This window comes from Oreochromis niloticus, linkage group LG5, assembly GCF_001858045.2.
Source record: "Oreochromis niloticus isolate F11D_XX linkage group LG5, O_niloticus_UMD_NMBU, whole genome shotgun sequence".
NCBI classification, from domain to species: domain Eukaryota; kingdom Metazoa; phylum Chordata; class Actinopteri; order Cichliformes; family Cichlidae; genus Oreochromis; species Oreochromis niloticus.
In genome coordinates, this window is record NC_031970.2 from 5,216,309 (window position 1) to 5,229,458 (window position 13,150).

Consider the following 13,150-nt stretch of genomic DNA (forward strand, 5'->3'; position numbering starts at 1 on the left):
ATTCCTGACTGGGTTAAATGTTGCCAAGTTTGTTTTTGGTTGCAAATATTTTGTTAAGCCCTTTGAATAAGAGATGAAAGTCTGCACTTCAATCACATCTTAATCGTTTGATTTAAAAATCCACCGTGGTGGTGTACAGAGGCAAAACTACAAAGACTGTGACTGTATCTTCTTGGCTGTGCCCTGAAATTCTGAGAAAGGGCAGCTGTGTATTTAAGTAAGTTACTCTAATGGTATTCAGAGAAAACTGCAGCTTTTCTCTAGGAACTCAAACACTGTGAGGAAAAGAAGAAAATCTTAATTCTCCTTATCCTCATGAATACAATCGTTTCTTATCCTGTTAAACTGAACACAAAGGCCTGATCTAAAATTAGCCCGGCTCAGTATTTAGGCCACCTCTGTGAGGAGCTGCCTGAGAGTCATCCTCTCTGTGGTTTGTCTGTGCAGCGACTCTGACGGGCCACATGTCCCCCGACCTTACGTCTCCACAAGGTGAGTGCTGATAATCTGCCCGAGGCTGCAGTGAAACGCATCCCAGTCGTCGTGACATGAGATTATTCACCGTCTCACACCCTGCCGGCTCTTTGTTCATGGATGACTTCACACCGGCAGCCAGTGTTTCTTCACTGAGACCGAGATCGAGCAGGGGGCTCAGTATCTGTTAGACGAAACCTGTGATGTTTAACATTTTACCTGCCACTGCTATTCCTTTATGAGGTTATTTTCACAGTCATTACGCCTGATCTAAATCACCGCTGTAGGTTCACTACCATGGCTGGCAGCCGTTTATCCAAGATCCAAAAGTCAGGTATACAGTGTTTACCTTGGTGTCATCAGGTCTACAGAGCTGTTAAACAAGGCACAGACACAGACTGTATTTATCAGATGGACACAGCATATGCGTGTGAAAGAGTCACTGTGGGAGTGCCTTAAACCTGCATTCTCTGTAATGACCAGCAGGGGCCGACTGCTCTGACGGTATGGAACTCTATGAGAAAACAGCTCTACTGCTCCCGTGATTTCTGACGTTGACATAACTTTACTGATGAATTTATGTTGTCATCTAAAATTTTCAAGCCTTACTGAAAGACCCAATGCTGATTTTAAAACTCTGTGGTCTCCATTAGTGTACAGAAGAAGGATGAAACAGGACGCAGTGCCCTTAGTTTCTTAGAAAAAAACATTCAGCTTGTGACCAAAGAACTCCCACTCTGGACTTCCAGCTTCATAAGGGGCTCTTGAGAGACTGTCTACAGTAAATAAGGGTTCTATCGGGCTGCAGGCCAGAAATTACATTTTGGATGAATTTTTCTTTTGGAAATTTTGAGCGTCATTTTGGTAGAAATGGCTGACATAATAGACACACTTCCCTTTTTTCTCTACAATTTAATACATTTTCCTACACAATATGTCTTTTGTGGTAAACACACCTATCCTCAGAAGTACAAGGATTCAGAGAAAATGCAGGAGGAAGTCCAATATTGGGGCATATTTTTTTCCTAAAAAAAAAAAAAAAAAAAAAAAGCCAACCAAGCAAGTTGTGATCCAAAAGTTTTCCAGGTTTTCCAGGTTTAGTGTTTTCGCTCGTTTTGTGACTAACTGTCATATAATGTTGTCTTTTCTTCTTTTCAGTCAGCCTCAATAAACGAGTTTAGCTGTGCTTGACTGGTAAAAATCCTCCCAAAACACAGAAATGCGTGACATCTTTTGAATGTGTAGAAGGTTTTAAACATCTCTGCGATATTAAAGTTCACAGGACTATGAATTATTCATGGCCGGGCGACGCATGCACGTTTAAGCAGGTTACTTTCACAAAAAATGAGCCAGATATCTGTCTGAATTGCATCTCATTACATTCTGACTTTCCCATCTGGAGCCAGGGAAACAGAATCCCATCTAATATGGGTGTGTTGCCTCAGCAGAGATAATACTAAATGAGAAAGAAAAAAAGCAATATTTGTTCAACTGATGCGAGATTTTTGTCGTTTCTTTACTTAAAAAAATTCTGCCATAAACGGATTTGGTAAAGACATAAATTTGACACCAAAGTGAAGAAACTTAGATATCCGATGTTCGAAAATTCTTTAACACTAAATATACTCAGCTAAGAATATTTTCTGCCAGGGTTTCTGCCGGTTTCAGGTAAAATCACTCCCTGATTTCCTGATTTTGGAGAAGAATCAGATCTGTCAGATCACAAACGCCTCAATTAACAGGCTGCAGTTTGGTTTGGGGGCGCTGTTGCCTCATTAAATTAGGGAAAATGTCGTGAAGTGATGTAGGTCAAAAGGCGCAGAGTGGAGAGGTTCCTGTGACTCCACCACCACCAGCTCAGCACAGCAGACACCAGCAGGGAAAGCCACGAGCTGGTTTTGCGCATGGTCAGTTTCACCTCAGTCATTTTTCCCCTCTCTCTCTCCCTCTCTCTCTCCGTCCTCTTCACTCATCATCATCCAGCAGCATCCATCTCTCCGGATGGCCACAGCCGTCGGATTCCTGTCTGGTCGCGCCCTGGGCACCAGGTAAGACCCCGCTGTCATTCCCATCACTGCCCGCTCTCAGTGCTCCGGTCCTCTCATCGGTGCCCCTGCAGGTGATCGATGCTTTTTTTTTCTTTTTTCTTTTTTTTTTTCTCGGTTTACTGGGATGCAGCGCGGGGTGTATGCTGCCTCCCTGGCTGCCTGGATACTGACTCGTTTCCCGGTGTTTCCCTCCAGAGAAATCCGCACTTGAGTCGCTGCCTGGTTGCATAATTTACCTCTGAATGCGATCATCGCAGACTCGGACTCTCCTTCCTCGTTTGGTCCGTGTTATCAGCCGTCTGCTCGGGGTAATGAAAAGCGTGTCAGTCAGTGTGGTGCTTATCTGCCCTGGTTCATCCTGATATCATCTCCACACACACACGTACACACACAGGCAGAGTGCACTGGTTCAGGTTTTGGCAGTTTGGCGCATCGCAAGGTCACGGTGGTGCTGGAGCACAGCCACAGGGTGAAATGACGGGTTGCTCATGGGCACTCGGGCTCCCAGATGTGATCCATCGAGGCGGGCTCTGATGATAAACGAGAACTGTGTCAGTGGGCTACTTTAGCCCGGAGCTCCCCGGAGATTACAGACGAGTAATGCGCTGCTTTTGTGGAGGAGAAATCACAGCTTGGTAAAAAGCCTGTGCTGTGTTCGAGCAGCCCTGTCTAACATGTGGCCTGCTGTTGGGAAGTCATTCATAATGATGAATAATTGTCAATAAGTTGCTTTGCTGTTCTACAAAGAAGTAATATTTTGCTCATTCGGTTACAAAACACTCCGCATGGAGATGTTTTCTGCCTTTAAAGAGCCGCTGTGAATATCCCTGCGCCTGTAATGTCAGAAGAACAACAGTCAGACTTCATGTTTACGTTGCATTTATTTTAGAGCAGGGGCGTGCCCAGAGCAGGACAATTATACTAGAAGAAAATGGATACAAGCAGTGGTGAATTGTAACTTAGTACATTTATTCAAGTACTTTACTAAAGAATCATTTTAATGTACCTTGCTCCTTTCTATTTACTCCACTGTATTTTGGATGTCAGTATTTTAGTACTTTTTACTTCATACCATTTATTGTAAAGCATTAATTACTTCATATATTACATATCTAAGAATATCAATATGAATGTGTTATTCTGTGTTAGGGACTGAGCACTGTGTAGGGGAAATTAAATTATTGTGTTTGGGATGTTGAAAATGATGCCGTTGCCAATCAGATGCCTTTGCATCAGTTTTGGCAAGACCACTGGTTCTTTGCTGAGCTGCCTGGAGACACAACACTGGTCCCATTTTTATGCTTGAATGATTCATAGGTCAGTGTTAAGTGGCTGAGCAAAAAAGGTTTTTTAAAGCAGCCAAGGTCTAAAGAAAAACTTTGAAAGACTTTCAGAAAGTCTGGATCCTTGGAAGCAAAATCTAAAGAAATAAGGGACGGTTTAAGTATGATTGTAACAGCTGATTATAGCTTTTACTTAAGGAGAAATACTTGTTTCACCACTTTGGAAAACATTATTAAACATTGTTTAACATGAAACACTGTTTTCTACGCTTGTGGGGCCATTTTTTTCTGTAATGTTTTTTACGCTACACTTTATTTTTAATCAAACGCTCTGATTTCCTGTAGGGTCTCTGCCTTGTTTTGTGCCACACAATTTTAAAAAATCATTAAACAAAAGACTTCAATAGACTGTTTAATAGCTTTTATTATCCAGTCATTTTAACTCTCCTGCCCACTTGAGATCAGTTTATCAAATTGGGCTGATTTTGACTATGAACTAAAAGCGGTTTGATACTCCCAGATTGGATCTTCAGACTTCAGCTATCGAGCCTCTTTAATATTCACACCAGCTTGTGCTTGATAAAGATCACACCCGGGGCTCTGAGGTGTTAACCAGCACAGGCAGCCAGTTTCTTCTCTGTGAAATAACATGTTGAAAAAAATGAATAACTCAGTACAATTTCAAAGCAATTGTCTCACTTTGTTTAAATTGCTCCCTGCTGTTAACACGTTCTTATGCACATATATCAGTTTTCACCTTGACCTGGTTTAAAGAGCTTACAATGAACTGAAATCAGCTGCAAACATCTCTCTCTCTTCCTTTGCTTTAGGATTTAGCTGGTTTTAACTCTCCATCACCGGGAGAAGTGTCAGCGCGACAGTGATGACAGGAAGAAGAAATGGGGATGAATAACCATGAAGGTGAGACGCATGTGATTAAATGTGTGATGGATTCCTGTCTGCAGGTGGTGTGGAGACAGCAGGCCTGCAGGATAAATCCCCTCTCAGGTGTGACAAATAGTGCACGATTCTCCTGGTTTCACTGAGGCGGAAGAAGAAGCGAGACGTTTATTTCACTTGAGCAAATGTGAAAACAGTCGAGTAAAAATTTGCATTTGAAAGTAAAAACATTATTTTAATGCATTTGTGAGACAGACCCATTAAAAAGTGATCAAATTATCATATATCAGTGGAATTAGTTTTGATTAAGCTATATTTGAGTGTTCTCATGTGGGGGGGGGGGGTGTCTCTACCTTTGGTACATTTTGAGCATTCTGGATAATTCTTCTACACTGATTTGTACTTGTTCTCAGTCACTTTATGGTATAAATGTCTTAAAAAATATGCAAACTCATTGCCTCAGAATAAAATTAAGTAATACCAGGGATGAGTTTTAACTAACTTGTTTATTTTGAGTCTGCAGCACTTCAAAGAGCTCAGTTACACAAACTGCCTGGTCAAAAAAAAAAAAATGTCAGCAGTAATTATCCAGTGTTTAATTACTGCAGTGATTAATATGTTTCAGCTGCCAGCAGGTTATGCAATCCTAACTGCTACTCATTTCTTAAACAACCACGTAGGTAGACAGCCTATAGTGGAAAATGTCTTACTCTGTTTCATGAGGATCAAATTATTGACCTGCATCAAGCAAAGAAAACAACCAAAGAGAAACAACTGAAACACTAACGCAACTACAGCTGGTTAGGAAGTGTTCAATGTGTTATTAAAACCTGGAAAGTGGCAAACCATCATCTCTGAAGAAGAAATGCAGTCGAATAAAAAGCATTTCTACATGTGCAATCTGAAAAGAGCTCAACCTTAAGAAAACCACCGATCACTGTGGTGAATCAAGAAAAAGGGAGCATAAACACTGGACGAAGGTCGTGTGTTCTGATGAGTCCAGATTCACCCTGTTGCCCTGTTTTTAGTTTGCAGTTGTATAAAATGGACACCGAGCCACGCAGTCTGCCTCCACAAACATTTGTGAAAGAATGGGTCGTTCTGAAGAGTGCACTCAATTCAAGTGTGGCTCTCTAACAGGATACGACTGTTGCAGAAAGTCAGTTCATGAAATTTCTTCCTTCAAAGATGTTCCATAATCAGCTGTAAGTTGTATTATTGCAAAGTGGATGCATTCAGGAACCACAGCGGGGATCGGCCAGTACGTACTGACCAAGAACTGCAGTCCCAAACTTCCTCTGACATCATCATCAGCACAAAAACTGCACTGCTGGGTTTCCACAGCACAGCAGCTCCTGTAGGTGTGAGGTGTTCGAGGCCCAGTGCGTTTCTTCATTTAGTAGAACGAAGTAGAAGACGTATGCTTAATATTAAAGTAAACAGGAAGTCAGATTCTTCTTTGAACATTAAAAGTTTAACCAGTTGGATTATATAACTCCTTTCGTATGTGTCATGAATCATATAATATTTAATCTATTCATTCAGTGAGGATGAAGCCGAGTGGAGGTCCAATGAAGACATGAGCACATATCGATGGAGTCCTCTTTCAACACCGTAGAGCTCCGGGAGCTGCGAGGGAGTGGAGCCCAGCAAGGCCCATCTCCGACACTGACTTCAGCACCCTGGACAGCAGCAACGCTGGGCTGCTCCGCCCGGGGCTTTGAGAACGCCTCCTACGAGCAGGATGAGGATCAGGACCTCCGTCAGCAGGAGCAACAGCCAACCACAAGTTATCCGCCTTCCACATCAGGAAACAGTAAGGTGAGCACGGTGGGGTTTAGTGGTTGTGGCAGACGTTTGTTTTGGATGTTTTTAAAGCAGTAGCTCAAAGCAGTCCTTATGTGACCTCAGCAGATTCGGGTTACAGAGCGAACCACCTAGCCAAAAGTGATGTAACCATCCAAATCTAACCTGAGCCAGAAATCCAGCTTCACAGTCATCTCTTTGGAAGATGAACCCTGTGAGAAGAGACAAACACACGCTGGCGTACAGCTGCGGGCTTGAAGAAAGAACTTGTCCAGGGTTTTCTGGCATGTTTGTCTTCAGGAAACACAAACAGATTTAAGCTTCCTTCACAATTGGAAAATGACTTTGTATTGATTGCTGTTTGAAATGCCTTTGGGATGACATCACTCTCCCGCCCTGGCTTTTATTTTGTATATATGTGCTGTTTGAGTGCTGAGACACTGATCTGTATCACGGCACAGCAGCATCCGCTCTCAGTGAAACCACAGCTCAGACTTTCAGCTGATGTTCGTTTTCTGTTAGACTGTCACGGAGCTCACCTGTATCTGTACAGCTTTTACTGACACATGTTGGTGACATTCGTCAGTAACAGGTCGTCACGCCGATGCATTTTCTCCTCTTTGGATGTGATCTCACTGCTTTCTGTGACTGCTGACCTCAGAGCTGTGCTCTGGCTTGTTTATCTCATCCTTCTTTCTTTCCTTTCTTGTTTTTTCTTCTTCTAATTTTTTGCTCCCTCTCTACTTCATTTCTTGCTTTTCTTCTTCCCATTTTTTTACTGTCCTTTTCTTTCTTTCTCAAATTCTCTTTCTTTTGTCACATCTTTCCTTTCTTTTATCTTCATATTCCTTCTTTTCTTTACTCTTTCTGTTGTTTCCTCCTTTCCCTACTTCCTTTTTCATTTGACCCTTTTTTCTTTCATTTTTCTTTTTGTCTTCTCCTGTCTGTTGTTCCTACCTTCCTTTTTTCCCTTCCTTCTTTCCTCCCTCTCCCTCTCTCCCTTTATTCCTTCCTTCTTTCGGTTCCTGCTCCCTTTCCCTGGTTTCTTTAATTCATCCTTAATCTTTGGTCTGTTTCTTCACTTCATTCCCTCCTTCTTTCCTTGTGCTGTTTAAAATGATTTTGTCTGTTCTGTCTTTTCCTTAACACCTTGCATTCCCCCTTTTTCCTGTTCTTATTTCTATATTTTTCTTTCCTCTCTCTTCTTTCCTTGTTTCCTTCCTCCCTTTCTCACTAGCAGCATCATCAGGAGATCTCGCCGCAGTCGTATGATGAGGAGGAAGGAGGCGGTGGAGCAGGTGGAGGTCAGGAGGACGGTCAGGACTTCACTGAATTTCGCCCCGTTGATGACCACTCGGCAGACTATGGCTTCATCTTGGCGCTGGTGTTCCTCGTGAGTGGGATCGTCCTCGTGGTCATCGCCTACACTATCCCGCGGGAGCCCAAAGTCGACCCGGACTCAGTTTCGGCGCGGCAGATGGAGAAGCTGGAGATGTACTACGCCCAGCTTGGCTCCCACCTGGATAAGTGCATCATCGCGGGCCTGGGCCTGCTGACCCTGGGAGGGATGTTCCTGTCCGTGCTGCTCATGGTGTCCATCTGCCGGGGTGAGATGTACCGACGCAGGGCGGCATTCGTTCGACCCAAGAGGACTTATGGCTCCATCAACCTGAGGATGAAGCAGCTGGCGACTGGAGAGGCGGGCTTAGGTGACGGCGGGGATGGAGGCGAGGAGTTTTTGGTGGAATGCGCAGAGACGCGGAATAACGTACAGCCAGAGCCGAGCCGGGACTCCAAATCAGAACCAGGACCAAGCAAAAACCCTCCTACTTCTCTTCCTGCTGCTTCTTCTTCTGCTGCTGCACGTGGAGTCAACTAGCTCCACCCTCTGCCTTTCTCTGCGTGATCCCCCAGGTGCATTATGGGGATGCAGGTTGCCCTTTTGTGCCGAGGGGAGAACCACATCTTAAGCAAGAGGCTTCCCGCCGGAGCTGTTACCCGGCATGTAGGGATGAGCTGAGCTTAAAGGATATTTATTCTGACCAATCACAAGGGATGTATGACTTTACAAAAGAGGGCTCAACTGGGTGGAAGACGAGAGGTAAGCCTGTGGCAATGTGGATAAGAGCACATGTGGACATGAACGGATGCATATCAAAGATTAAAATGAAGATTTCTAGTATGTTAATCAGAGTCATACAATATAAAGCACATTATGATATAAAGCACCGCAGAAAGTAAGATTAACATTTTATTGTGAAAATTCTTTACTGATGCTGAAAGGAAGTTCAGTATTTAAATCTAGCCATATTTTAAGCCCTAACCAGCAGGTTTACCTTAACACACTCACACTAAATACTTGGCTTGTAATGCTGCTGTGACTAGCACTATAACAGACTTCAGAGTAAATTACTGTAAAAGAAAGAGCAACTCGCTGTCATACAAAAAACAGAGGCAACAGTTTTGAAAGCTTGGCGACGTTCACCTCCAGCCATTAACACAGAAGATTAACCACAGAAAACCCTAAAAAAAGCTTAAAATGTTCAGTTTAAACCTGCATTAAGCAAAATAAGTGATTGATTAAAAAGATGGGACAGAGCTCGTTTGGCTCCTTTTAGCTGCTTGATTTGGTTTTCTGGCCGCACAGACAGATGTGGTTTAATGTTGGGAGGTGGATTTAAGCCGGAAAGGTTCTCATTTCGTTCCATCTGATATTTCTGTGACTTATAATTGACAAATTATAATTGACTTTTTTGTAGTAAAACTGTCTTTGCTTACTTGTAACATAAAATTAATATAAAAATCATATAATTGCTGATTTTTGTGCCCACATGATTAATGGCACCTGTTGGAGTTTGTTTTTGATCTTTTTTAGTTGCTAAAAGCTCCACCGTGTTCCCACTTCATCCCGTTTGATGTTTGCCTTTTTTTCTCTATGATACCAGCCTGCTGGGGCTGATCAGAGTTGTAGAGTAACATTATGATTCATTTCTGCTTGTGTTTATGATTATTTTTTTCCTTCATTATTCCTTCTCTTTATCTTAGTACCTTGTTCTTTTGCTGCTCATCACTGCTCTGTGGTCACCAGCTCACCTCTGGCTTTGTCTATCAGGGTTTTGACACCAACCTAAACAAGAAGAAATCTTTTACAAAGCTCAGAAAATCTAAGAGGAGCTGCAGATTTAGCTGATAATGGGTCTGACGCTGCAAGCTTTCTTAAATTTCCAGTTAATTTATTGTAATTGTAAAGGTGTCGGGTGAAATGCTCATGTTCAGATGATAAAAAGAAAGTTTTTCTTAAAATCACAGATTCATCACAGCTGTTTGTGTCTTTGTTGATATTCTGTCAGCAGATTTTTACTAGAGGCAGAAAAAAAACCTCCACGGGGAACTTATAAGCCATCAAATATTGATTCTCTTATTGGCCTCAAACGTCCAGAATCCATCTGTCTATAACCACACAGCACATGCTGCTGCTTTCACTGTAAGTACAGAAAATGGCAGCCCAGTGAGAAACACTCCTCTGTGCATTGTCTGTCTTTAACTCACCAGCTTAAAAGCTGATTATGCCCCCTTGTGGTTAGAAATTGCTTAATGCAGCTTTAACGTTTGGCTGGATGCAGCGAGATACATATTACCCAGAAAGCATTGCACCAGGCGTCAAAGAGCACAGTCGTCTGTAATGATTTCTTTTATTTTCTTATTTTTCTCTTTGACAAACAGTTTCTGAGTGGATCTTGGTTGGAAATCACAGCAGACACTAGATGAAGGGAAAACAATTAGTTTGTTGTTATTTTGTTATTGTTTTGTTTGTTTGTTTGTTTGTTTGTTTGTTTGTTTGTTTGTTTTATCACAGAAGCATTTCAAAATCAAAATTTTAAGCCACAATGATGAGTAATTTAACAGGGGTCACATTCATTTTTGCAAACAACAGAACCAAAAAAGAAAATGTGTAAAAATCGACTTCTCCAACAAGCCTGTTTTACATAAAAAGTGTCAGTGAATGCAGCATCAACAATAAGTATCGTGTCACATATCCGGTGTCTCGTGCTGCATCATCCAAAACTGTTGCCTCATGCTTACTGATCAGCATTTTCTGTGAGCATCACCTTCCACAGCAGAGACTCCATCAGAGAGTGAAACTTCATCTATAAGCAGCAGCTGATTCTCCAGAACTTGAAGTCATATTTATATAAAACTACCCTGTGCTACACACTAGACTTACATAGACTTTATGGTTTCTATAATTTGAAAGTGCGCATGAACTTTTTTAGACTGAGCAGTTTTTATGATCAGTGGTGGACAAACACTTCAGATCTTTACTTAAGTAAAAGTACTAAACACAAGAAAAAAGTCCTGCGTTGACTCGAAGGGGACCTGTTGTGTAAATCCTTATTTTCTGTCATATATCCTGTTACAGTGATGGAAAGTCACAATACTCAGCTTTGGTCTGTATGAAGTCACAAAGAAAGGATATCCTTCATATGGTCATTTCATTCAGAGAGCACAGAAGCCCCGCCCACCTGCCTTTAAATATATTCTATTTTTAAGGCAACGGCGAGTTTAAAATAAGTAAGGATTATTTTGAACTTTAAATCATGCAAAGCTATTTTGGTAGAGAACAAAAATATGAAGCATGGTGTGAGCAGAATTGGCTCCCTTGATAGTAATTGTGCACATTTTGCAAACTTCACGATGATTACAAAGCACAGATCCATTGTTTGGTTTGTATACATTTAGAAAACCGAGAGTAATGTTGGTGTTAAAGAGAGTGAGTGTTTATTTTATCGAATAATAAACTGTAGCAGAAAAAATGGTAATAAAACAATTTAAAGGACATGGGACAAAAATAATTAACTTCTATAACTTAATGTGTGAGCTCCACTTGTGTTTAATTTATAATGATCCCTATAAACAGATTCTGTGTGAGTATGCAAACATTTTTGGGACAGGAAGCCTTTTGGTTTCTGTTTGTAGTCCAGATTTTGGATAGATGCAGGTAAACAGTTCATGTAGAGAGAAAATGCAGGATTACATTTGTCAAAGTATATTAGATAACCATTGTGTAGTATCTTATGACAGTTAGTTTTTTATTAACTATAAAAAAATTAAAAATGGAAATCGTGGCCTGGCTGGTACCACAAAATTAGCCATTATCCCCAGTGGCTAAGTTATCAGACATCCCAGTGGGTTCCCAGATATTATTACTAGTGCCTACACAACATCCATCCATCCATCCATCCATCCATCCATCCATCCATCCATCCATCCATCCATCCATCCATCCATCCATCCCCTTATCCAATTCAGGGGCACAGGGGAGCTGGAGCCTAACCCAGCTGTCACAGCGCAAAAGCCCGGGTACACCCTGGACAGGTCACCAGACTGTTGCTTTATTTTGGTGTTTATCATAATGATAAAAATAATCATAAAAGTAACTTCAGCTGCCAAAAAATACAGTGCAGAAAAACTAAAGTAAGCTCCACTGAAGGTAAAGTACCTCAGAGTTGTACTGAATTAACTGTATTTAGTTACACTCCACCACTGATTATAATCCGAACGTCTATGAAAGAGTCAAAGCCTAAAAAAAGCTGATTTCATTTTAAAGAAGAAACATTAAAGTGACTTGTGGATGTTTTTGAGTGGATTGAACCTTTAATGACACCACTTATTTGTATTATATGTACACTGATGTTATTTATGTCATGTAAGGATACGATATGCCTTAACAAGTAAACACCGGCACTGTACATTGTGTATACACTGATATTATTATGCTAACGTATTACGGTCTGTATAGTGAGCCAGTTAGCCAAGGGTAATGTAGCCACACACACACACACACGCACACATTATTGAGTCCAGCTTACAGTGGCGCACACACTGATACTAATCTCAGCTGTTTTTTGACGTTTTACAGTTTTCTTTTACAAATACTGTAAATATAACCTGCAGACATGCAGGATGTGGAGGACCTTCAGAAACTTCTGCTCCAAAAACACAACGCAGGTATGCAAAATTATAAAAAAAAAACAAGTCACAGCGAACCAAGTTCTTTCTGTCAGCAGCCACTTCATAAACATCACACAAACTGCTGAGTAACCCTGCGAGGCCTAAACCATCACAGGATCAGAGGTTTGATCGAACCCTAACAGCAAAAATGGCTTTTGGGTGGGTTCTCTGTTATTGTCGGGTCTTTATCTTATAACATAAAGCTCCTTGAGGCAATTATTGTTGTGATTTGTCGCGATATAAATAAAATTGAAATGGAATTGGAAATGTAACTAGTTCGCAAAGTGTATTAGCAGAATTATTCATCTTTTCATTCGACTGTGAAGATATCAGAGAACAATTTTAAAGAGCTGAAAGTCCCATTGTTGATGGCATAGAGTTAGGGGTAATTATTAGTGATGATGACTTTAGACGTCACAGACAAACAGTCTTATGGCCGATCAGCTGGTGTGATGGTCATTTGAGCCTTAAAATGTCAGAAAAACTAAAATTGATTTTTTTTCTCCCACGGACAATAAAAAATATTCCAGACATATATTTATCACTCTTAAATATCCCTACTACGATCACACTTTGGAAAAAAAGAATTTGAGGACATCAACAATGAATATAAATTACTTTATTGTC

The 13,150-nt window shown here is 41.2% G+C and overlaps 1 protein-coding gene across 3 annotated transcripts; it reads left to right on the plus strand.

Annotated features, from left to right (window-relative positions):
- Nucleotides 1–1,539: 1,539 nt before the first annotated feature.
- On the plus strand, nucleotides 1,540–12,398 carry tmem74b (transmembrane protein 74B). Of its 3 annotated transcripts, none has more exons than XM_005456421.4 (4): nucleotides 1,540–2,522; nucleotides 4,636–4,726; nucleotides 6,251–6,526; nucleotides 7,752–12,398. In XM_005456421.4, exons 3-4 carry the CDS (start codon nucleotides 6,299–6,301, stop codon nucleotides 8,388–8,390), a joined length of 867 nt encoding a protein of 288 aa, XP_005456478.1. In that variant the 5' UTR covers nucleotides 1,540–2,522; nucleotides 4,636–4,726; nucleotides 6,251–6,298; the 3' UTR covers nucleotides 8,391–12,398. The 3 variants fall into 3 exon arrangements, with proteins under 3 accessions (XP_005456478.1, XP_019214924.1, XP_025762934.1); XM_019359379.2 differs by having other exon boundaries at nucleotides 1,540–2,381; XM_025907149.1 differs by lacking the exon at nucleotides 1,540–2,522 and adding an exon at nucleotides 2,531–2,830.
- Nucleotides 12,399–13,150: the final 752 nt, after the last annotated feature.